General features: G+C 36.6%; 1 protein-coding gene, 2 non-coding genes and 1 pseudogene across 3 annotated transcripts in view; 3 read left to right on the top strand and 1 right to left on the bottom strand.

Moving 5' to 3' along the window:
- Nucleotides 1-2022: 2022 nt before the first annotated feature.
- Nucleotides 2023-2183, top strand: LOC140159743 (U1 spliceosomal RNA). Its single transcript, XR_011859911.1, has one exon. It is a non-coding gene; the product is annotated as a U1 spliceosomal RNA (small nuclear RNA).
- Nucleotides 2184-3332: 1149 nt separating this feature from the next.
- LOC140159712 (U1 spliceosomal RNA) lies at nucleotides 3333-3495 on the top strand. The gene has a single exon (XR_011859883.1). It is a non-coding gene; the product is annotated as a U1 spliceosomal RNA (small nuclear RNA).
- A 1143-nt stretch (nucleotides 3496-4638) lies between these two features.
- LOC140159741 (U1 spliceosomal RNA) lies at nucleotides 4639-4775 on the top strand (annotated as a pseudogene).
- A 2807-nt stretch (nucleotides 4776-7582) lies between these two features.
- LOC140159019 (AP-3 complex subunit beta-2-like) overlaps nucleotides 7583-27389 on the bottom strand; it is a 61103-nt gene continuing 41296 nt past the window's right edge. Inside the window, 10 exon segments of the mRNA XM_072182340.1 lie at nucleotides 7583-13123; nucleotides 13126-13367; nucleotides 14801-14898; nucleotides 16516-16651; nucleotides 17802-17982; nucleotides 19194-19312; nucleotides 22291-22323; nucleotides 23657-23732; nucleotides 25366-25586; nucleotides 26828-26951. Of these exon segments, the coding sequence (XP_072038441.1) occupies nucleotides 13064-13123; nucleotides 13126-13367; nucleotides 14801-14898; nucleotides 16516-16651; nucleotides 17802-17982; nucleotides 19194-19312; nucleotides 22291-22323; nucleotides 23657-23732; nucleotides 25366-25586; nucleotides 26828-26951 (1290 nt within the window). The 3' untranslated portion in view covers nucleotides 7583-13063.

Here is a 27389-nt window from a genome sequence, read left to right as displayed (position 1 = left end):
TTAAAAGAATAATATTCTACACATGATGAGTTTTAATGTGATATGCCAAGCTTTATCTGAAGTAGGCCTACGTTTTTTCATTGCCATCCAAAAGTGCGTCTTTTGAAAAGACTCTTTTTCTGTGTGTTTCAATGGCGCATTTGAATGGCGGCACACTCTCTTATATTAGTCCGTGTGTAGCCAATATTTTCCCAAGAAAAGATGCTGATGTTGTTTCCATGGTGAGTGTTTTAAATATGGTCTTCAGTAGATAGCAACGTGTCCACAAAACTATCTTCAGTAGATAGTAAGTTATTCCTAGAAAACTATCTTCCGATAGCAAGATATGTATACAAAGCTATCTTCAGTAGATAGCACTCCGTACAAAGTTTTTATATAATTTGTTAAAGGCTGTTGATCGACAAATTTTCATTTTAGGGAAATCGGGCTAGCCGAATTGTTGCATGCATATGGCGGTGTGTCTGAACTTCCGCGGTGCCTGATGACGGATTCCGAATCAATCAATATTTTAGCCCCGCCCTTCAACCTTCTTTGTCAACATCAAGTTAAGAGAGATTTAAAATACAGCGATATTTTACTAATTTCCTGAATTTAAAATTAAATGCAAAACGGAAAGAAGTTCAAAGTAAATAAGAAACCAGTTCAGCGCAATGCGAAAGGAAGAAAATTGAATTCGGAGCTTGATTTTAGTCATTTTACAACTTCACAAAGCGCTACTTGCGCGACACCATGGATTATACATTTAATTTTTTACTCGGTTCGAAAATGTCCACGTTTCAAAGCATACTTACCTGGCGCAGGGGTAGCTTTGATCCATAGATGAACTCCTGGATGGGGCAGCTTTAATTAGCATGAGGCCGCATTGATATGTAAATAGCGTATTGTTATTTAAATTTGCGCCCAGACGTATTGAGGGCGACAGTCATGTTATCCAGACGGAGAATGGCTGCATATGCCGGGCATGTCAATTTGCTGAGTGAAGGCTGATAATTACCTTTCTGTATAGGCAATAAGCTAGTATATTTCGTGTACCAGTTGGTTATAACAAAAAAATTAGTATCATATTAAATATATTAAATGTATAAACTTTGAAATTTACATGAATTTGAAGAGCAGAGCTTCGAAATGTAGCTAAGTCAGGTGATGTGAAATTCTGCTGCGTGACCCCCTCTGCGTGGTAGAATTATATTCATAAAATATTGAATTTAACAGATATCGTGGGTAGCCAACCACGATTTATCAGCATTTAAAATATATGTTAATTAACAAAGATAAATAATAAAGAGTACAAATGGCAATTAACTAGTAAACAAGCCTGAAATCTTAAAATGTTGCCACGTGATTTCCCGAACACATGATATGTTAACATGTGACCACTATTCAGATTTACCGTAAATATTTGGAGTATGCTTGCACACATCTGCACATACACTGTGCATTTCTTTACTTCCGTATAAAATCAATAATTCATGCTGGGAGCCAAGTAACATTGTCTGCTCAGAGCAGATTGGTATTTATTTTACTTGAGAGCATAATAGAAATACATAAAAACGAATAAGGCGCCATGATGGAAGGTCAGGTCGGGTATCAAAGGTTATTCATAACTTAAATACTACTTGTATTTCCCACCTTGCCTCTGTCACATGTTTCCTTCATATTATTGACAGCAAGTCCTAATTTTGACTTTGCTATTGCAAAATGTCATTTCATATCAAATTAGTAGACTTTCTTTGAAAAACATATCACTGGTGCCTGATGGGAATACCCGTCCGCCATTTCATTAAACTGGATCGTTTTTCAACTGTTTTGCGCCCAGATGTATTGGGGATATTTATACTCATTGAACAGGCAAAGTTCGCAAAACTAACAACGTTGTTATTTGCCAAATTCAATTAACATGATCCAAGGGGTCGAACATGAATTATTCATAACGAGCTATAACGGATCGATAACTGGCCTCACTTTCTAGCTAGTAAACCAGCTGAATTTTTCATAGATTTTGCGTTGCTAATAGAACAACCGTGAATTTAGTGTCACCCCCTTGCTTTGATCATGAAGGCAGCTCCCCTATGGTGAGGCCTTGCCATTGCACTTCGGCGGGTTGACCCATACGATTCCCCCAAACGTGGGGAACTCGGGCGTATAATTTCTGGTAGTGGGGACTGCGTACGCGCTATCCCCTAATATTCAAATGAAAAGATAGAACCATTGGGAGTAAGAAATCCTCACAGTTCGACAGAGAGCGAAATGCGGTTAGAATAGTCGAAATGCGGTTAAAATAGTGCACCGCTTATTTGAGCTTGTTGCGACTTTAGTTTCTAAACGTACTGTCAAAATTCACTTGTTTTCAGCTCATTTGCTTCCGACAAGTGTCTACATGAAGAAATCTGGGAAAAGAGTAACAATTTTGTATTTCGGTGAATTTGAACAACGTCCGGTGGGAAAATGGAGTGATTTTTTTCCTAGGGTTAAATAATTTGCACCTTTTATTTTTTGGCGGTAAAATAGCAAAAAAAGTAGAAGGCCATCAACATAATTATACTGAAAAAATAATAATATTATACACATGATGAGTTTTAATGTGATATGCCAAGCTTTATCTGAAGTAGGCCTACGTTTTTTCATTGCCATCCAAAAGTGCGTCTTTTGAAAAGACTCTTTTCTGTGTGTTTCAATGGCGCATTTGAATGGCGGCACACTCTCTTATAATTATATTAGTCCGTGTGTAGCCAATATTTTCCCAAGAAAAGATGCTGATGTTGTTTCCATGGTGAGTGTTTTAAATATGGTCTTCAGTAGATAGCAACGTGTCCCTACAAAACTATCTTCAGTAGATAGTAAGTTATTCCTAGAAAACTATCTTCCGATAGCAAGATATGTATACAAAGCTATCTTCAGTAGATAGCACTCCGTACAAAGTTTTTATATAATTTGTTAAAGGCTGTTGATCGACAAATTTTCATTTTAGGGAAATCGGCTAGCCGAATTGTTGCATGCATATGGCGGTGTGTCTGAACTTCCGCGGTGCCTGATGACGGATTCCGAATCAATCAATATTTTAGCCCCGCCCTTCAACCTTCTTTGTCAACATCAAGTTAAGAGAGATTTAAAATACAGCGATATTTTACTAATTTCCTGAATTTAAAATTAAATGCAAAACGGAAAGAAGTTCAAAGTAAATAAGAAACCAGTTCAGCGCAATGCGAAAGGAAGAACATTGAATTCGGAGCTTGATTTTAGTCATTTTACAACTTCACAAAGCGCTACTTGCGCGACACCATGGATTATACATTTAATTTTTACTCGGTTCGAAAATGTCCACGTTTCAAAGCATACTTACCTGGCGCAGGGGTAGCTTTGATCATGAAGGCAGCTCCCCTATGGTGAGGCCTTGCCATTGCACTTCGGCGGGTTGACCCATACGATTCCCCCAAACGTGGGGAACTCGGGCGTATAATTTCTGGTAGTAGGGGACTGCGTACGCGCTATCCCCTAATATTCAAATGAAAAGATAGAACCATTGGGAGTAAGAAATCCTCACAGTTCGACAGAGAGCGAAATGCGGTTAGAATAGTCGAAATGCGGTTAAAATAGTGCACCGCTTATTTGAGCTTGTTGCGACTTTAGTTTCTAAACGTACTGTCAAAATTCACTTGTTTTCAGCTCATTTGCTTCCGACAAGTGTCTACATGAAGAAATCTGGGAAAAGAGTAACAATTTTGTATTTCGGTGAATTTGAACAACGTCCGGTGGGAAAATGGAGTGATTTTTTCGCCGGGTTAAATAATTTGCACCTTTTATTTTTGGCGGTAAAATAGCAAAAAAGAGTAGAAGGCCATCAACATAATTATACTGTTAAAAGAATAATATTCTACACATGATGAGTTTTAATGTGATATGCCAAGCTTTATCTGAAGTAGGCCTACGTTTTTTCATTGCCATCCAAAAGTGCGTCTTTTGAAAAGACTCTTTTTCTGTGTGTTTCAATGGCGCATTTGAATGGCGGCACACTCTCTTATATTAGTCCGTGTGTAGCCAATATTTTCCCAAGAAAAGATGCTGATGTTGTTTCCATGGTGAGTGTTTTAAATATGGTCTTCAGTAGATAGCAACGTGTCCCTACAAAACTATCTTCAGTAGATAGTAAGTTATTCCTAGAAAACTATCTTCCGATAGCAAGATATGTATACAAAGCTATCTTCAGTAGATAGCACTCCGTACAAAGTTTTTATATAATTTGTTAAAGGCTGTTGATCGACAAATTTTCATTTTAGGGAAATCGGGCTAGCCGAAATGTTGCATGCATATGGCGGTGTGTCTGAACTTCCGCGGTGCCTGATGACGGATTCCGAATCAATCAATATTTTAGCCCCGCCCTTCAACCTTCTTTGTCAACATCAAGTTAAGAGAGATTTAAAATACAGCGATATTTTACTAATTTCCTGAATTTAAAATTAAATGCAAAACGGAAAGAAGTTCAAAGTAAATAAGAAACCAGTTCAGCGCAATGCGAAAGGAAGAAAATTGAATTCGGAGCTTGATTTTAGTCATTTTACAATTCACAAAGCGCTACTTGCGCGACACCATGGATTATACATTTAATTTTTACTCGGTTCGAAAATGTCCACGTTTCAAAGCATACTTACCTGGCGCAGGGGTAGCTTTGATCATGAAGGCAGCTCCCCTATGGTGAGGCCTTGCCATTGCACTTCGGCGGGTTGACCCATACGATTCCCCCAAACGTGGGGAACTCGGGCGTATAATTTCTGGTTTTCTTTCTTCTTCTTCTTCTTCTTCTTCCTAACTCTGTCAGTGGGGACTGCATACGCGCTATCCCCTAATATTCAAATGAAAAGATAGAACCATTGGGAGTAAGAAATCCTCACAGTTCGACAGAGAGCGAAATGCGGTTAGAATAGTCGAAATGCGGTTAAAATAGTGCACCGCTTATTTGAGCTTGTTGCGACTTTAGTTTCTAAACGTACTTCAAAATTCACTTGTTTTCAGCTCATTTGCTTCCGACAAGTGTCTACATGAAGAAATCTGGGAAAAGAGTAACAATTTTGTATTTCGGTGAATTTGAACAACGTCCGGTGGGAAAATGGAGTGATTTTTTTTGCACCTTTTATTTTTTGGCGGTAAAATAGCAAAAAGAGTAGAAGGCCATCAACATAATTATACTGTTAAAAGAATAATATTCTACACATGATGAGTTTTAATGTGATATGCCAAGCTTTATCTGAAGTAGGCCTACGTTTTTTCATTGCCATCCAAAAGTGCGTCTTTTGAAAAGACTCTTTTTCTGTGTGTTTCAATGGCGCATTTGAATGGCGGCACACTCTCTTATAATTATATTATTCCGTGTGTAGCCAATATTTTCCCAAGAAAAGATGCTGATGTTGTTTCCATGGTGAGTGTTTTAAATATGGTCTTCAGTAGATAGCAACGTGTCCCTACAAAACTATCTTCAGTAGATAGTAAGTTATTCCTAGAAAACTATCTTCCGATAGCAAGATATGTATACAAAGCTATCTTCAGTAGATAGCACTCCGTACAAAGTTTTTATATAATTTGTTAAAGGCAGTTGATCGACAAATTTTCATTTTAGGGAAATCGGGCTATATAATTAATTGCTGTTTAATTATGATCATCCATGACGAAACCAGTGTAAAGTTGCACATTTTCAAATTCAAAGTTTGAATTAGTCAAAATCTCCTTAAAACAAGCTTTAAGGTGGTACTACACCCTGTGATAAATTTTGTGATTAATTTAGCATTTTTCTCAAAAATAACTAGACTGGTAACAAAAGTTATGTATATAAATATATGGGCAACAAATTCAAGACAAGTGGTTCATTATATATGTTAAGAAATGAGGTACATTCTAGTAGTACCTCTTTTCTTATCATAAATAACGTACCGCTTGTCTTGAGTCACTGAAATTACAGTGTAGTAACTGGATTCCTTGCCCCTATAATATATATAACTTTCGTTACCAGTGTGTTATTATTTTTTGAGAAAAAATGCAAAAATAGTCACAAATTTATTAAGGGGTGTAGTACCACCTTAAAATATATCACATGTCATAATTGCTTGAAAAATAGCTACTCAAAAAAAAATTAAAATTTGGTCCAAAATTCCTGTTTTCTATTGCTTTGTTTGGTTTATTGGTCCATATATCTAAATCTGTACTGGCGACTTCACACTGGGTTTGTAGTGGATTGTCACAATTATTTTTATGTATTATTATTATCTCAAGCAATTGAAAGGATGTTACAATATAAATACGGTACTTGCAAATATCAAGTATACTTAAAGGTCCGTGACCCGATCGACAGCATCATCCCCCCGATATTTTTTATTGTTGATGAGGTTTTGGTATCACATGATAGATACTATTTTTCTCATTGCTATCCTGAAATTTGACGCCCAAGTCGATGTATTTCGGAGAAATCATGAAGCTAAAAAATACTGCCTTTTCAGGCTACCACTTTGTAAATACTAAAAATTACGTTGGATTTCTGGACAGGGAATTAATTGCGAATCATCAGTCTCCTCAACAGCTACTTTGGTTTCGCATCATTCACATTCTGTGAAAGAAGCTTAACTACACTAAGTGTTGAGGAGACGGCGCTACCTAGTATATAGTTAAAAAAAATTCCTTGCAGATCTCAGTGGGCTAAATGGCTCAATTGGTTAGCGTATTATGTTTTTACCCGAGGGGTACCCGGTTCAAAATCCGGTGGTGGAAGGTGTTTTTTTTCCTCTCCATTTTTAATCCAAACTTTTTTATATTCATTTGAAATGTACATGTTGCAAAGGGGAAATATATTTTGTTTCCTTTTTTTCTGAAACGGTACGAAAAAGAGTTTTAAAAAAAAATTTCCGTTCAATACGGGCCGGGCATTGCAACATTGCCTGCACAGAATGCAATTCACGTACACCAACGTATTGGATTGCAAATTTGGCTATTTATTCACATTTACGCTGAAAATGCTCTCGCTTTTTCACAAAAAGCAGCATAAAGAAGGCGATATTTGATATTATGTAAGTTTAAAGACAATCCATATCCAAAACCAATAGGGTTACCCCCCCTTTAATATTAAGTGACCAAACAACAAAATACAGTTTTTGCAACAAAGTATTTCCAATAATTGTGTCAGTCAGACGTGGTTTATTATGTCAAATGTTCAAGTATTGATACACATAATTAAGCACTTATGCGTGACTGTACATGCCAACTTTTGATACATAAGCTACATGGATAAGTTGGACATACAGAGCATGTTCTTTACAATTAGCAAGCAATCACTCTTGAAAAGATTGAAACCTCTTGAGTTCAACTGAGATTTAAAAGCATCTTGAACTAAAAATACTGAACTTTGTACTGGAAAAACCTGGTAAACCTACCAGACCATAGATATTTTCCTGTATTTCATGAGAGCAAGCCAGGGCAACCTTTTTATCCTTTGTAGTGAGCATGAATTCTATACCAGTAATACAGGTAATATTAGCTGCATGTGTTGTGCCATAAATATTAAAGGCATTTTTTGCAATCCATAGATTCGCCCCCACTTTTTTTTTCAAAAAACGGTTTTTTATACCACTAGAAACCTGGCTACATATTATGTGTGTGAACTAAATTCTTGCAAATTCATTCGCTTAGCAAAAATATTGTCAAATTTGTATTTATGTTCTTTTAAAAGAACAAAATTACACCACAGTGGCCTATGTAATACAATATACATAATCATGCATACCTCACAAATAAAAATCGGAATCCACTGAAATTTTGATATAAAATTGGATCGATTGAGCCAATATTTATTGGTCGAGCTGTGAGTTTTAAAAATATTGGACGAGACGTAGTCGAGTCCAATATTTTAAAACTCATAGCGAGACCAATAAATATAAAAACATAATAATGAAGAAACATGTACAATTGGACATGGATAATATATACTCAAACTTACCATAAAAAGAGATGCTACAATCCCAAAATCTGTGGAGTATGTGTGTAATTATACAGATTTTTATATAAGTGGTGTTTGACCAATGAAATTACAGAATTCATGTTCACTATAGGATAATTTCATGTATCCCACTCCTAAAGCCTCATATAGACAAGGGCACTATGGATATAGACAACGAGACTACGGAAACATTAATGGCAATGCCAGTCCTATTTTCATCAGCAGATTTAAAAACAATTACTTAGTTATTAAGTACAAAAAGGATAACTTCTAAGGTAAGACAAATGCATTAATATGATAAGTTTAAGCATGGTCACAGATTTTCCCTAGTTTTGATCTTCACACATCACACTGTAGGCCTGTAATCGACACATGATTTCTAATTCAACACTTCATTGGGGAAAAAATATGACAATCGACACATGTCGAAACTCGTAATGAGATTTAAAAAGGCTGAAAAAAGTCGATAGATTAGCTTAAATTCATGCCAATATGAGTTACGATTGCCGACTTCCGGTGTAAACATACTTCCTGGTTTGTTCTACTTCCGGATTCAGGTCAACTTCGGGAGGGAATTTTTGACTTTCCGATGAAAACACAATTGTACGGTAAGCTTGTTTGGACAAAATAGCATGGAAACTTCATTTTTCCCCCTTTTTGATATGTGTCGTAAAGTGTCAAAAAAGGACAATTTATTTTGACATGTCGGATTTAGGGTCATATCGACGATAATATGACACATACGACAGTCGATAACAGGCCTACACCACAGCCTTGCCAATTACATCCAAGTTTCTCTCCAAGAGGGAGGATCCATTTCCTATCAGATTTTAGTAATATTAATAAGCTATTGTATCAATATCAATTGCCCAATCATCTAACAGAGGTGTAAACAATAAAAACATACGACGTTAACTGCTATATAGTTTGGATAAAAAATAAATAATTTACCTATCACTTAGTACTAGATATATAATAGACCTTGCAATGGAACGGAGCATTACTTGATATTCGGAAAATTGAAAGCTTTTGATATAATAGAGCAAATTTCTCTGCACATTTTATGGCTTTATTGCATGATTTTGTGTTAACTATGTACCGATGGGGACACAACATAATATGAACATTTTCCAAGCAAGGGAGGGTAACATATTTTCACTATTCCTACATTTCATTCTCAGACACAACACGTACATTTGAAAGCAACAATATATCTCGCAAACTTTGTAAACTACGCACGACTCGCCACTCGTGCATGAGTGTTCAACCAATCATCAACGCAATATTGTTACTGAGCTGGAAGTACGCACAATATTTGACACAATGCCAACCACATACATCCATGTCTGAGAGTTAAATATAGGAACAGTAGGGTTTACATACAAGGCTCATTTTAAATAAAAAACATTACCACTGACATGAACCAACCACTCTTGATATATTTTGCCAAATACTAATAATATTTTGACATAATACATAGATACATATACAATATATATATGATATATACTTATGGGTATACAGCATGTAATAATTTAATACCCAACCTACTTCCAAAAATTAAAATTATGACATAAAATGTCTGTTGCTCTTCTGTTTGCAATTTAACATGAAATTCATTCAATGGAATTAAAAGTGGAAATTTGCACACTACGGCTCTTTGCTTTCCAAGCAGCTATCGCAAAATATCCAAGATGCGGATATCAGGGTCTTGGCTAAAGTTTGTTCGGTTTATATAACGCGGAAAAAATAAAGACTCATAACACCGTGTATTGATATAGAATGACATGCACGCAGTTGGGCGCAATGCTTACGCAAGTTGTGCGTTGCATAATGCGTGACTGGCGCAGGCTTATTTGAATTTACGTGACCGTGAGTTTGGGACTTTATTGACACGCGCAGTAACAAAAGTCAAATAATTTCCTCCTTATATAAGCCGAACAAACTTTAGGATTTGACAAGTATCTGTCATGTTCACCAAAACTGCCTGTCCAAAATTTGAACTTGAAAACAAACCTTGCACCTTGTGAGGGTTCAGTCAGTACAAACAACTATTGCTATATAGCTTTGATTTATTAGTCTGGTCTTGTTTTGAGTTCACAGATCTTGGACAATTGGAATTTAGCAATGGTCCTGCCTGTCCCAGGAGCAAACTGCCTGTCCAAAATGATGGGCAGACAGGTGGCTAGCTAAGACCCTGGCATCAATTTTAGGATTACACATTTAAAAGCAAGTGAAACAAGTTAAAAATAGGTAAAGCATGCACATTTCGCACCTTCACTATAGATTGTGTGTGTTGGTTGCAAGAATCTTCAAAATATAAGTTAGGAGAGTTGTTAACACATTAAAATATATTGAACAACACATACATTTTGATGTCACAATTTTTGGAGAGATTGCCTAATTGGTATTAACTAATAGAACTTAGAAGCCATTTTGTGTTAGATTTTGTCATATTTGGGGATGGAGAAGAAATAAGCTAGGATATTAACCCCCTGAGCACTACCTGCCGATCTAACATTGCCCCTGATTAGTCAATTACATGATATCTTCATTTAAATCACCAATCAGAATGGAGCTTTGCAAATAATTCACCCCAATTTTTTTTGTGTGGTGAAATTATTCTAACAATGTTGCTGATTGGTCCAATTGATAACGAAAACTTCTTTTTGACCAATCGGCAGGTAGTTCTCATGGGGTTAAACCTCTACTAACGTCTGCCATTGAAAATGATGTACAGTGTAGGAGCGGGTGAGTGAAACAAAACATTATTATGTAACCAAAATGAAGTCATATCAATAAAGTTCTTGTTGGACCAAATTTAAGACGTGTATCAAGAAACATGTCATTGTCACCAAAACCAAAGGTCAATCTCATTTGGACACATTTCAAAATCAATACTCTTGTGACATCCAACTCATTTTGTTTGAACACATAGCATAATTTTGCTTCTTTGTAAATTTACACACTTAGCAGTCCAAATAGTTACTACTCACAGGTAGATGGAAAGTGAACACACCAGTCCACATTACTGTTGCTATTCTTAATTCTCGGACATAAGTGTATGTGGCGAGTGTTGTGTCAAATTTCTGTGCGTACTTCGCAGAAGCTCCAACCTTACAACTTTGCTTAGCGTGATTGTTTCATTTTTGTCCAACCCGTGCGCAGTATACAGCATCATATGTGTGAATGATGCTTGTGGACGCACTGCTTGCTTTCAAATTGTTCATGTCGTGTCCGAGAATTAAATACAGTAACACCGATGGATATTAAATTAGCCATAATAAGTTGGGTACTTTCAGTTCATGTATTTGGCAGCATTTTGGTTGAATACATGAATTGCACTCAGGCTTAGGTATTGCCCCTCAAGCAAGCACCATCTATGCCACCACACAGTACACTTTTTCTGCTTCACCTTTTTCAGCTTATCCCAGAATTCTTTATAATTGATGCGCACACATCAATGCAAACAACGTCACTGCGCACTGTGCAGTAGCAACGATGTGTGCATCGACATGACCGATTTAGGGTTTAACCCCATGAGAACTACCTGCCGATTGGCCAAAAAGAAGTTTTCATTATCGACTGGACCAATCAGCAACATTGTTTGAATAATTTCACCACGCAAAAAAAAATGGGGTGAATTATTTGCAAAGCTCCATTCTGATTGGTGATTAAAATGAAGATATCGTGTAATTGACCAATCAGAGGCAATGTTAGATCGGCAGGTAGTGCTTAGGGGTTTAAATAGCATAGGATTTTACAAAATGGTCTAGTGTTATCCACCAACCAGACTTGTGACTTTGGAGATCTAAGTGCCTGTTAAAAAATATACCCATCACTGATGTGTGAGTGAAAGTCAATTTCTACCCACCCCTACACTTCGAAAAGTAGTATTCCAAATTGAAAGATTTCAAATGACAAATTAAAGTAAACAAATCTCTTGACTAGAATCTTGCCAACATTTGTGATATTATGATCAAGCAAAACGAGTTGCATGTTTGAAAAATTTGAGATGCGGCAAAAGCAGAGTTGAATTCTTTTGTATTTTGTAATACATAATTCCATTGGGCTATTCCATTTCAAATCCACACTCTCCCTGTGGAAGATTTTGGAAATATCTTCCACAGTGGGAGTATGAATTTCAAATGGAATGAACACATTAGGCAGCTCCATTTGAATTTCATACATCCTCTGAGAAAGATTCAACCTGAATCTTCCACTGAGGGAGGGCATGTTTCAAATGGAGCTGCCTAATGTGTTCATTCCATTTGAAATTCATACTCCCCCTGTGGAAGATATTTCCAAAATCTTCCACAAGGGTAGTTTAGATTTTAAATGGAACAGTCCATTGACTTTATAAACCATTGAATAACATATTGAAAACTGGAGACAACTGCTTGGACTGGGGTTTGATTTTTGAGACAAATGATTGCAATATGCATAATTGAATTTGTTGATGTTCCATGATCAATCATCCCCCTATAAAGCAAACAAAAGCGTGATTGTCACTGATGTATCCTGGGAAGGAATTTTCTCCTGTGGCTGTATCTCACAGTTCAGCACAAATAAAATGAAAATAAATCTGCTTGAAAAAACTCGTTTTACTTGATCACATAATAGTTGAGATTATCAAGTGCATTAGACACAAAAAATAGCACCTTTTTTTTTTTATTTTAATCCAACACGCCAAGTGATGGTCAGAATTCATTGAGGGTCCATCCGCCATCCAAAATGGCATTGTGACTGCCCAATTGGGTGGATAAAATTTGCTTAAATATCAATCTTATATTGAATTTATGTTGTAAACTTTCAGCATTCTTTTGTCTATGTGTAACACAGGTAATGGAAATGCAGTTTAAAATCCCCGCCAAGTCTGACTTATTTCACATTTCAGGTGGGATGGACCCCGTCAATGTCTGCCATTGTGGTGCAGGAATTCGTGAAATTGGATTCGTTTATAGGTTGTATAATAAACTTGGTAAGATTCTAGTCTTGACAAAGTCTACCACGGCTTCTACACTGTTATCATTGTTGACTACAATATTCAGTTCTACATATTAATAAATCTATACAGCAAACAAACATATGTTAGACTTTCGTTAATGCTGTTTTCACCTCTTTAAGAAGCATATTTCCTATAACCATTTTTTTTCGCAGTTGACTGTTAGCTTTGCTTGGTCCGTGTCGCTGGTGAGTTTCACTTGGACCAGTACTAAGGTTGCGGACGAAATTGTCTTGGCGGCGAAACAGTACGATAGTTTGCTGGGGTCACTGGCCGGAACAATTTGGACATTTGCGGCCTCTCCTACCCTGGACATCAAGGCCTTTTCTTCTTTGTTGGTAGAGGGGATTGCAAATGTATCTTGATTTTCATTCATTCCTGCTAGTTTTCCTGTGAATTAATTGTGAATTAAAACAAACTAATTTAATATTTATAAATGCAATACACACATCAAATGTGACACGATCTGGTCCATGGGGGCCAAAGGCGACAAATTTGATACTGAGATAAAGGTAAAAATATGGAGTAAAAAAACAATAAAATACATAAGAATATAAACATCAAAAAACTTCATAACTTTAGAACCAAATATGCTAGACCTTCTGTGTTTTCAGTAAATTATAGCCTGATGTATGTATAATGTAATAATTACAGTAACTCAATTTTCAAAAATGCCTTCATGGACCAGATTGTGTCACAAATACAAACAAACCTATAAAAATAGACAGACAAGACAAGACAAGACAAGCTAAAAATTTGACATATGGTCAAGAAAAAAAGGTTTGACCTAATATTCCATGTAAACATAGCTTTTCAAATTTTCTTCTGTAATGCATTTTTGAATATCTGCCAGGTTGTTTGAAGTTTTGATCAAAGTGGGCCAAGAGTGCAACAATCACAGTAATCCCCCAAGCATGTAGACTTGCATATCACTTTAGGTTTGGAACAAAAGTAGCAGTGACCAACTTTTTCCCCTATAAACAGACACATAATAATAAATTTTTATTGTACACATCAAATGCAAACACACACACCCCCACCCACTCGCGTAGGCAGGAAAACACGGACCTCATTCTGCATATGATTTAATATTATCTAACCAAGGACTCCCACATCCGTTCTTAATCGACATACCGTGGACCTCACACACACCCCTACTTTTTGTGTGTGTGGTTGTTAACAGTGAAACCGTGGACCCACACACACAGACATATCATAATCCAAACGTGGACTTCTTTGATATTTCACCGCTAACCGTGGTCCTGGTATTACACCTACCATAGAGGACCCTACCCCATATGCAAAGTTATGCTGTATAGCACCCTCTGCCGCTGTCCTACGACCGTGGACGCCCACGTGTCGCAGTTTCTGGTTTTTCACTACATAAGTGTGGACTCAAAGTCCACGTTTGTAGGTGAAAACAAGCGCACCAGACCACTTACTATCCAACCGTGACCCATCCTATACCCCGTTGGTGGACCGGTGGTATCCTTATGTAGGTCCTCGTTTGCCTGCGAGGTAAACGCACTCCACACACACACCTAAAGGTATTTGCTGGCAAACATGGACCCTGAATCCAAATGTAGACATGTTTTTCAGATTTTCTGCACATAACCAGGGACGTTGACCCATTTTACCCAAATTCTACACAATTCTTTTGGTTTTTAACTCAACCGGGGACTAATTTTATATCAACAATAGGGGCACACTCTCATATGCATTATTAGACTGTTTGCAGCTAACGGCACTGTCATGTTTGCTGGAAAACACATACACATCCCCCACACACCCCCACCCAGAGTTCTCATATTTCTTGCATTTACCTTGTTGTGTTTGGAATTCTCTCTCAGGTAATGTGATTGGTTGTAATAATTCGCCAACGGGAGCCTTGATGCTAACATTGTGCTTCCGTGATTCCGTACTGTGAAATACAAAAATGTTATTCAATGGTGGCAAGATTTGTACAAATCAAATTAAGTTATACTATGATCAGCTCATAATAGGCGAGGATTATTCGGTTTTTGTTACTGCGTGAGTCAATGAAGTCCAAACTTACATTTGGGTAAATTCACAAAAGCATGTGTCAGTCACGCATTATGCAAAGCGCAGTTCGCATAGGAGCTGCACCCAGATGTATGTCCGCCATTCTATATCAATCCACAATGTAATGAGTCCCGCCTATTACGAGCTGATCAGAGTATATACTACTCTTACTTTGCTGTGGGAGCATGTGTGGCCGAGTGGATAAGGCGCCCGACTCATAATACATAGGTTGTGAGTTCGAGCCCCGCTCGTGCCAACGTGTTGTGTCCTTGGGCAAGGCACTTTATCCTCATTGCCTACTGGGGGATGGGGTTGGGTTGGATTGGATGTTTGTATAGTTGTTTGTTTCAATGTTGCAATATTGGCGCTGATTAAGCTGCTGCCTGCAAATTGCATTGTGTCTGTTTAGTTGTGTTTAATATACAATTCTAGCAATTTGACCTGCGGGTCACCATTCTCTCTCTCTGTGTCAGGTGGCGCTGTGTAGCGCTGCTGTGGTCTTCACAAGAGTACGCCATCTCACTCGATCCGATGCCAAGTGTGTTGCACCTTGCATTCCCTGGTTAGAAACCAGCTTCACGCCATTAGTCCAAGATGTTGGTGGACGCCCTCTTCCTCGCTTGCCTTCCATGACCCCTTGCAAAATCTGTTTTTCTACACCTCCATGTTTCCTGACAATATGGCCAAAGTATTCAGCTTTCTCTCCATTATGCCGCTTCTGATGGGTAGACTTGTACCAATCTTGTCAAGGATCCAGGAATTTGTTCTCCTGTCTTTCCATGTCACTCGTAGAAGCCTCCTGTAACACCACATCTCAAAAGCATCTACTCTTTTCCTATCATTCTTGCTCATAGCCCAAGACTCGCATCCATAAGTGGCAATGGAAAACACAGTTGCACGTAAGTAGGCGTACTTTTGAGGTCAATGGATAGGCCTCTGCTTTTCCATATGCTTGACATGCCCTGCACAGTTGTCCTTGCAATAGCCAGTCTTCTCTTAATTTCAGTTGTGCTGTCACCACTGTTGTTAATCATTGAACCCAGATATTCAAATTGCTTCACCTCCTCAATCTGTTGTCCATCTATCACAAACTCATCACTTTTTCTCTCTCTGTCTACACCCATTATTTTTGTCTTCTTTGTGTTCAGGAGAAGGTGTTTTTCTTCACTGGCCTCTTTGATGCGCTTCAAAAGATCAATCAGCTCTACTCTGCTGCTACAAATAAGAGTGGTATCATCGGCGTACCTCAGGTTAGTAATTCTTGTGTCACCATTAGAGTTTGAAATAAAACCTTCCTTTTTTTTTTTTTTTTCTCAGTGATGAATCAGTGCGCAATTCATAGGCCGCAGCTTCAAACTGTGTACATTCCCTTGAATTGCTCTATAAAATGGCAAATTGTTAAAAACCCTTGATTTAAATCTTGTGCATGCCTGCCCCCCCCCCCATATTAGCCCAATGTTGAAAGGGAAACAGTTTACAGTGCTATTTTTCTTACCATATTTGAAAGTTTGCAGGTACTGTAGTGTCCCTAAAATCAATTCCCATCGTAACTGTTGTAGATTGGTCTACGGCTAAATTGGTCAATGCTGGGAACTCGTGCAATTTCATTCCTGACGACAGCTTGGTTTCTCCTACGATGATAATAATACAGAGAGGATGAGAAATAAGATTTCTTACATATTTTATCACCCAGCATTTAAAATCGAGTTCACATGCATTATAAAGCTACAATATTCAATGGAAAGTTTATTTTTGTTCAACATGCTTGTGATCATCCTGTTATGGATATGGGTGATTGAAATCAGAGAGAGACATTCTTCAATTCTTTTGGGATGATCCACTCAGCAAGTCGTCACTGGGCGGGAAAAACCTTGTATGTACTTTTGGCCCTTGAACATGGATAAAGCCTTGTAGGTGTAGACTTTATATTGAAGAGGTTGCTTCATCCATGTTCAAGGCCCAAAAGTACATGCAGGAAACACCTCATATTTACTTTTGGCCCTTGAACATGGATTAAGCCTTGTAGGTATAGACTTTATATTGAATGGTTTGCTTCATCCATGTTCAAGGGCAAAAAGTACATATGAGGTTTTTCATGCCCAGTGATGAAGTGTGGTTAGTTGCAGATGGGAGCGTCCATTATTTTGAAATTTAACTTTCAAATGTCTCATACACATTACTCCTGAGTATTTTTCTTCAAATTTTACTTACACTCGTTTTACCCATACTAAATGCACTAGGGGTCAATCTCAAAATACCTTTCCTTTATAGATTGTCAGCTGCATGGAACAAGAACCTTCCCACTTTCGTATCAATTTTAAATCAATGAGCTTGGGTGAATTTAAAAATGCAATTGGTCTGTAAGTTGTTGTATAATAATTATCGTTATTGTAGGGAGACCAGTACATTAACAATTGATTAACTTTACTGACGAAGATAGTCAAGGAGATGGAAAAGTTTAAATGCCATCAGTAATTTTTCATTGTTTCACAGCTCATCCTTTCATACTCTCAAATTTCAAACAATGGGAAAGTGCAGTTTTGGTTATTCCTTCATGTAATTTTACATGAAATTAGGGTTAGGGTTAGTTTAGGGTTATGATTAGGGTTAGGGATTAGGGTTAGGGCTAGGATTAGGGTTATGATTAGGGTTAGGGTAGGATTAGGGTTAGGATTAGCTTACACGAAATAATTACATGAAGGATCGACCGAAGTTTTAGACTCTAATGAGCAAATACCCAGTTTAATCCAGAACTAAACCCCTTCATGATTAGATACTTACCAACTTGAATAGACTGTATCACAGCATCACTGTTGTTTGTGAATGTCACTTCTACTGCCACCATTGTAGTGGAATAAATACAAGTTGTCCGTGTGAATCTGTAGACTGCGCCAAGGCCCTGGCTATTCATACGGTTCAGCAACTCATACTTTTGAGTCGGTGTGTACATGGCTCCACTAATCTGTTTGGTTTAAATACAAAATATAATGTAACACAATCTAGTACATTGAATTCGATTTGGGGCAAATTGGTTTCGAGATACACCTAAAACAACAAAAGTTTCTTTTGTTTCTACAGCCAAAATTAAAGGTCCTCCGTTCATACTTGTCCGCAATTGCTCTGCGTTGCCGATATATCAATTACTTTTTGTCGTAACTCAACGCAACTTGTTGCATTCCCAAGTTAAAATGTATTTAACTTTATTGTGATACCGCAATGCAGGACTTTGCAGTAGCGGCAACGACCGCACCGCAAAGCAATTGTGGCGTAGTATGAACGGACCTTAAGGGACATTGAGATTGGACTAAAAATGTGTTTTCTTCTGAAAACTGTCAGTAGTAAACCTGTTCACATAAAATTTTGTTGGGAGTATCTGACCTTCTTTCCTTTCATCTTCATCTTCAAATCTGTTTCTCTTTTCTTTTCAAATATGCCAGCATGCTTATATAGGTTTAAAGCCTGGCTTCAGCAGAAACCAAAAATGTCTGTGCATTGAGAACCAATTCATTTTTCAGATCTTAGACACCTTTTGATACAATTTTAACAGCAACAGTTTTCAGCATCATATAGTATTTGCAATGTGTTAAATAAATAAATAACATAAAAAAGTGAAAAAAGTGAAAACTGAATGCTGTTGACATCCGACTCCTTTTGCTTGACCCGATACAATATCTAGGCACAAGTTTTCTAACATTTCCTCCACACTTGACTAAAAAAAAAAAGCGCAGTGATTTATAGTGCGCTACACACAGGCACAACGCCTAGACGTTGATCCATAAGCCTCAGCACACTTTACAGGTTGCCGCTGACCACTACGGTCCACATCATTCCATAAACCATTTAACAACAAATCAGGGACTTTGCTACTACAAGAGCGCACACCCTAGACATTCCACAAATAACCTTCGCAACCAGGATCAGCTCCCCGAGTTTCGTACGGGTTACAACGAAACAATTAGCAGTAAGTTCCTTGTCCAGGGGAATTTCAAGCTAACTTTTCCACGAGAGCGTACTAGGTACTGCCAGGGTTCGGACCCGCAACCTATCGCACCATAGCCGAACGCCTTGTCGATTGAGCTAACTTGACTTGAAGATATATAAGCACAATAATTAGTTTTCTAACTTTTCCTCCACACAAAACTACTGAGAGCTAGTACAGAAAGATGAACTTACCACCATGCCAGATGACTTGTTGCTAATTGCCAAGCCTTCTAAATCAGCTGCTAATGTTGGTGATAACACCCCTGCCTGCCCTGACCCAATACTCGCTGGTGGGTTCACCGCTGGACCAACTGCACGCAAGAAACAATGACAAAATTATTAGGTCAGAGAAAGTACCACAATCGGGACGATGAGAACAATATTTTCAGCAGAAGTGGTGAAATTCACTAAGAAATTACAGAACCACACATGTCAAATATGTACACAATGAAGAGGAATTGAGTCTAAAGTTGATATATGCACATTCGAGTCACTGATAAAACATGTGACACATTCATGTTTTACTTTGTTTTTAAATTTGATAAATCACTCCAAATTTTGTAACCAGAAATCCAAGTTTAATTGGATTTGGACCGTATTATTTTTATGTGTGAATGAATAATGACCAAATTCAAAACTGAAATTGGTTGACATTAGCCTCATTCCTCTTGATAGTGTCACATATACCTTTACAAGCAGGACTGCATTATTTTTTCCAGATTTCCTTTGACAAATTAAGCATACTGCCAGCCGTCCAGCGTGTATTATTTTCCACAAGGTCCTATGCACACGCTTGACATCACACGCATATGTACGCAATGATTAATGCATAAAAGGAACCCTGAATAATTGTATACCTTGACTTTTTTAAACTGAACATGTGAACTCCAAATTTGAATGAACACTCACAATTTTAAGCAGGTACCTAATGAAATGCTGAGTGACTTTTAAGGCTAGCAACTATTTTGTGCGATTTGGTAGTTTACATCATTTTGCAAATGGTAGTGAGCTTCAGCAAAAATTGCATTGATCATTTCATAGCGAATGTGTAGAAGAATTCAAATATCACAAATATACTTTTGTAGGTCTTGTGGTTCTTGAGTTATGCTGTAAAGAGGGCTGGAACAACAACACTTTTGTAAAATGTATATAACTCATTTTAACAACAATAAATCAAGCAAGTTTTCAAAGTGTATGATTTGTAGAATGAACTTTTGCAAAACATCAGTGTTATTTTTCAATAATGTATTGATTTAGATATTGAAAATCGATATTTTGGCTGCTTCGACCAATAATACCGCGTCTACCCTTAAAGGTATAAATAAAACTTGTACAAGAAGGTTGTTTTGTAAGCTAGCACACATGTTAATATCTAGCAGTCAATCTAACAGCATGGTAATTAAGCGTAATGCATAAACAATCATGCATCTGATACATTTCCGCATCTATCCGCAAGAACAGACCATTTAGGAATATCCCAAAAGAATTTGTGATTATAACCCAGAAAACATGATGATGATGCGCGCATCATTACACATCGTTTCTGCACAGTTCAACATGCACAGTGCCAATGTTTGCATTGATTGCAAAGGATTCTGGGATATACAAAAGAGCAGTGGTAGCCCACGGATTTTTTTGGGGGGGGGGGCAAAGTGAATTGAGGGCAAAATTAACAAATAACAAATTTTGAGCAAAATTACCCCCAAAAGTGGAAATTTTCATAATTTTGGGTCTTTACAGGGCACCGCCACTGCGAAAGAGGTTATTTTACAAAACTTACAACACTGCTCCAAACAAATCATTCAGCATCATGCAATCTATCTTCTAAACTATTTATTTATTTATTCTTTCTTTATCCAGGGTAACCTCTTCAGTATCTAGTACTGATCTCCAAGAAGGCCCTGCACTTAATTACAAAATATACCATACTTAATAAATAACATATCAAAACAAAGCTTATACTTTCTAATACAGAAATAATGCAAACAAGGAAAACATTTTAAGAAGACATGTTAAATAGAACATTTTTAAACATATGAAGGTTCATTGACTCGTAATTACTTCGTACATCAGATGCAAGTTTGTTCCATGCCTTGGCACCTCTATAATGAAAAGTACGCTTACCTGATTATTGCTCCAAAGTGGAACAATAAGGGTTTTAGAACTTTGACTTCACAGTACATTTACCATGCATAGACTCAGTAAAAGAAAATTGGGAACTCAGATAATTTGGAGCAAGACCTTTCAGACATTTAAAAACTACAATGAGGAGATGGTTTTCCCATCTTTTATCAAGTTTAAACCAATTCAGAGAATACATTAAATCAACTATAGGAGTTCTAATGTCGGCATTGAGCAGAATTCTAGCAAGTCTATTGTGAAGTATCTGGAGAGAGTTGGATAAATCAGCATTGCAGTTTGACCATACAGTACTACAATAGTCAAAATGGGGCATTACAAGTGCATTGGCAAGCATATTTAAAGTTTTAGGAGGAAGATAATATTTTACTCTACTTAATAATACCAATACGCTTGGAGATATTATTTGATACAAAGGTTACATGATCATTCCAACTTAATTTTGGGTCAAGTACAACACCTAAATACTTAAATGTTTCAACCTTTTCAATAACATTATTTGCATGAGAAAGTGAAATATTATCAAATTTGTTGAGAACATGATTAGTACCAAAGACCATGAGTTTTGTTTTTTTAACATTAAGAGTAAGTTTGTTTTCATGAAACCATTTACCAATACAACTCATATTTTTGTCTAATTCCTGTTGGAGTATAGCAGGGTCAGAAGAGGAACATAAGAGAGTGGTATCATCTGCATACATCACACAATTACATGACACACTATCAGGCAAGGAATTAGCCTTGCTATCTTTCACAAAATGTTAATTTTGATGGCAATCTGTTTTCATGTACATGTTTTTCCTACTTTTCCTGCATGCTTTTGAGTACTCAATTGCACTATTTCAGTTGAAACCCATACACCATCTATGCAGGACATGACCTGAATCTTCCACACAAGGGGTGTAGATTTCAAATGGAATCACCCATTTAAGATAACCCCATTTGAAATTCACACTCCCTGTTTAGAAGATTAAGGTTATGTCTTCCATAGTGGGTGTAAGAATTTCAACTAGAATAGCCATTTCATTGACAGAATTGCATTCCTCATGCAATCATGGATATCAATGAAAGATTTGCATGGATTTGCATGGAAGGATAGGCTAAAGCAAAAAGCAAACACATCTAAGAGCAAGTCTGTTTCCTATCTGACCTGAAACTGGTGCTTCCACATTGCCTGTCTCATCTGTTGAGTAAAACATATGGATATCGTAAAGCATAGGGCCGGCCTACAGGTTTACTAGTCTTGGCATGCAGGGAACTCAAGTTTGAACTTCACACCCAAGACACCATACCATACTTTTCCCTTCAAGGACTTTATAGACTTCAAGAGTAGATTATATGTCACAATCTGATGAAATCTCATGGATGTGGTGACCAAATATTAAAATTAAGTCACTATTTTGATGAGAGAGCTGCTTAAAAATGTGTTGACCATAGACCATGTGTCGATTCTGTTGTGTAAATCATGAAAGTAATATACCTATACAAATCACATGGTTTCAAATGAGTTATATGAAAAATATATCACCTCATAAAAGGGTCATTTTGTGTCCTGCAGCATGTATGCCTCACATTTCAGAAGCTCTTGCTAAACTTCTCATTTTGAAAGGTATTCACTTGTGCACTTCCACAAAATAAATACAAATTTTACTTCTTATTGACTGTTCTTGATGTATGGAGAATTACAACACCATAGTTTTTGACAAAAAAAGAATCTTGTTTGTTTTTTTTCTCTTCCCCACATCCAAACCATACATCTTTACTACAAGAAATACAGTGTAATATCATAATAAGGACACATTCGAGATGAGCTATTTTAGTAAAACAGAGCTATTTTAGTAAAACATTATCTAATTCTCAACAAATTATGGATGAAAATACCGTATTGTTTGTAATAAACGCTCCCCTCTAATAAACGCGCCCCCCCCCCCCATCCAATTTTTCTGTGAAAATTTGACAAAAATTCCATGGCATGCTATATCGTGTGAGTAAGCTTAAAACTGGCATCAGTCAGTCAGTCTTGTCAGGGACGATCGGTAAATTGCATGGACAAAACCTCTTATGACTCACACTTCCATCCATTCCATTGCCTAATTATGGTAGAATTTCACTAGATTCTTGCTTGATGATGTACTTACGGGTGTAATTTTGATGTATTTACCACGAAAATGATATTTTCCACAGGCATCACCATTAGTATAGCCGTAAATCCCTCTTTTCTACAGGAACACCATCTGGAAATTTAACCTGATTTTAAAGTTTTTTCACTGACAATCCACCTTCAATAAACGCCCCCCTTTTGGAAAAATGCAACGCCCCCGGGGGATTTATTACAAACAATACGATAGGTTAAAAATACCCCTTAGCTATGAAGCAAAATAGGTGAAAATATAAACTCAGAAAAACTTGAACCGGCAAATTGACGTAATACATGGTACTAAAGTTCCACAACTTGAACAGACATCTTATGATAATCATAAGAAAAAAATCAGAGCAAAAATGTACATTGTACTTACTGTCATCAAAATCAAGAAGTTGCACCATTGGTTCATCTCGTTTCTTATTTGAGCCCTTCTTTGGCATTTTCTCCTTCTACAACAAAATAAAAAGAGACAGAAGATTTTATTTGTAAAATTCTGATGACTTATCTACAAATTATAGAACAGAGGGGAAAAAACCTCTCAAAATCACAATTTGGTTTATAATTGGCGAAAATTATTCAGTTGTTGTTATTGTGCAAGTCTTAGCAAATTCATATACTGCACGCCAGTAATGTATTACGCAATGTGAAACTAGCAAAAGTGCTGCACCCAACTGCATGCAATTCATTCTATATCAATACACAATGTTATGAGTCTCACTTTTATCGCCAATTATAAGCCGAACAAACTACAGTTCCAGAAACAATTTATCCATCCTAAAACCAAGTATATGATAAATGTAATTCTACTGAGATGTGGAATGAGATGTGATATTTCATTTTTGATAAACCAATTTACTGATTTACCCTTTGGAATATTATTTATGAACACATCTGCAGTTCCAGAAACAAACTACAGTTCCAGAAACAATTTATCCATCCTAAAACCAAGTATATGATAAATGTAATTCTACTGAGATGTGGAATGAGATGTGATATTTCATTTTTGATAAACCAATTTACTGATTTACCCTTTGGAATATTATTTATGAACACATCTGAAGTATCAATTTTGCTTGATTAATTACTTTAGTTCCAAATGATCAAATTGTCTACTATTGTGCTAAATATAGCATTTACCTTCTTCACTGGTTTACCAAATTATCTACTATTGTGCTAAATATAGCATTTACCTTCTTCACTGGTTTACCAAATTATCTACTATTGTGCTAAATATAGCATTTACCTTCTTCACTGGTTTACCAAATTGTCTACTATTGTGCTAAATATAGCATTTACTTTCTTCACAGGTTTACCAAATTGTCTACTATTGTGCTAAATATAGCATTTACCTTCTTCACTGGTTTACCAAATTGTCTACTATTGTGCTAAATATAGCATTTACCTTCTTCACAGGTTTACCAAATTGTCTACTATTGTGCTAAATATAGCATTTACCTTTTTGACTGGTTTAATTTCTTCTTCACTCGAGTCACTGAGATGTGGAATGAGATGTGATATTTCATTTTTGATAAACCAATTTACTGATTTACCCTTTGGAATATTATTTATGTACACATCTGAAGTATCAATTTTGCTTGATTAATTACTTTAGTTCCAAATGATCAAATTGTCTACTATTGTGCTAAATATAGCATTTACCTTCTTCACTGGTTTACCAAATTATCTACTATTGTGCTACATATAGCATTTACCTTCTTCACTGGTTTACCAAATTTTTACCATTGTGCTAAATATAGCATTTACCTTCTTCACTGGTTTACCAAATTGTCTACTATTGTGCTAAATATAGCATTTACCTTCTTCACAGGTTTACCAAATTGTCTACTATTGTGCTAAATATAGCATTTACCTTCTTCACTGGTTTACCAAATTGTCTACTATTGTGCTAAATATAGCATTTACCTTCTTCACAGGTTTACCAAATTGTCTACTATTGTGCTAAATATAGCATTTACCTTCTTCACAGGTTTACCAAATTATCTACTATTGTGCTAAATATAGCATTTACCTTCTTCACAGGTTTACCAAATTGTCTACTATTGTGCTAAATATAGCATTTACCTTTTTGACTGGTTTAATTTCTTCTTCACTCGAGTCACTTTCACTCTCACTGGATGACTCGGATGAGTCACTCTCACTGCTTGATTCACTGTTGCTTGACTTTTTAGGCTCTGCTGCTCCAGTGCTATCACTAGCCTCCTCACTACTTGATTCCTCACTGCTTGACTCAGATGAACTGTCAGACTCACTTTCTGACTCAGATTCTGAGCTACTATCTTCTCCTGAGAAGAGTTTAACAAAAAAGATATTTGAAAATACATTATCATATATAAATTAATGGTAACATAATATGGTTGGATATGAAACACTCACAAAAGCTTCCAAACTTGCAATTACTTAAATTACAGAATATTTTGATTTGATTTGATCAGTGACATTTGCAGCATGCATGATAAAAGAAATATGAATCATATCACTGATTGTTTACTTTACTACTTACAAATGGATTGTTTGTTTTGTTTTATTTCTTTGTTATAACAGCTCCTTGGCAAATATAATCCGAGACTGAATTAAGAAGACTAGTTTGTCTGACATCATTGTCAATCAAACTCCCCATGACCCATGATTGGTTAGTAGCACATAAAAAGAAGGTTGATTCATCTGGTGCTTTCTTCAAAGGAAATGAATTGCAGAAAATGGAACTTCTCCAAGCATTGTTGACGTAATGCCTTCAGGAAAGAAAGATTCCTATTACTAAGACCGAACTTTTGTGATGGTTTTATGTTTGAAGGTACAAAATAACCATAATGCTTGTTGTTTTACCGCCGCATTCAGAAACTCAATCATAACAACAACTCGTAAATAAATCATTTCCGAGGTTGATTGACAGGTGACGTCAAACGCAAACTAGTATTGTTCATATATCTTGTATTGTTCATATATCTCTAGTATTGTTCATATATCTTGTTGTATGATTTTGTGAAATGTAATTGCAATCGCATTCCAAGGGCTTTTTTGTTTCCGTGCGCTGTGTTTACTTGTGAATGCGTATTACGGTAACATTTCTCTTATTTAATTTTTGCATAATGCATGTTGCATGGCTTCTTGTTTTTTGATCTCGAAATTGCTGTTGCATTTATGTTGTGCAATATGTATTGTGTGCATTGTTTGCTATTTGTCGTTTTATAATGTATATTTCACAGTCAATTGCATTTTGTTCGATCTTGCCTTTTTAGGCTCATGCTGTGCAATATCTTGCTTGTCTTTTTCAAACTGGTTTTAAATATTTTGGTTTGCTTGCTTATATCGAGGGGTCTCCTCAAACTATTTGTATGTTTTAAAATTGTAAATTCAAATATTGTTCTCATATTTAACAATGTATGTGCTTTTAATTCCATGTTTTGTAAAGCGCCTTGAGTTCTTTTGATGTAATTGCGCTATATAAGAAATAAATATTATTATTAGTAGTAGTAGTATTTTATCTCTGGCTCCGATAATAAGTTTCTTAGTTTGATGCACCAACCTGAGCTTGTGCCGTCCTCTCCCTCTGAGCTGCTGCTGGAGTAAAAAGATGTAGTCTTCTTCTGCTTCTTGTGTTTCTTGTGGCCAAGAACGTTGTCCTTGTCATTGGTGAATGGTATTATTTCCTGTATGATCAAATAATAATATTGTCAAGATGTCAAACACTGGCATTTAACTGCATTTAACATTTAAATGCAGTATAAAAACAAATACTAACTAATCAAACAAAATATAAACAGACTGATCATCAAGGAATTGAACAACGCAAGACTTGAGGTTCTCTAGACTGATGTTTTACTAATTGATTTAGTAAGTAGACTGTAAGGAACAAGTATAGAGGCCGTCAGCCTTTCGCCATCTTGTGGGTACAAATCATCTGTGTGTTCATGCGTCGGACACTACGCGCAAGGCGCAGCGTGCCACGCAGCTGTTATCGCGCCTCAACGCAGTGATTTTGCTGCTCACGCATGGAGATCGAACGACCATCACAGCGTGTACCCACAAGATGGCGGCATATGACGTCACGCTGACGGCCTCTATTATTACCTTTTTTCAATCAATAG

Source organism: Amphiura filiformis, chromosome 8 (assembly GCF_039555335.1).
Source record: "Amphiura filiformis chromosome 8, Afil_fr2py, whole genome shotgun sequence".
Classification (NCBI taxonomy): domain Eukaryota; kingdom Metazoa; phylum Echinodermata; class Ophiuroidea; order Amphilepidida; family Amphiuridae; genus Amphiura; species Amphiura filiformis.
This window is presented reverse-complemented; position numbering and strand designations above follow the sequence as displayed.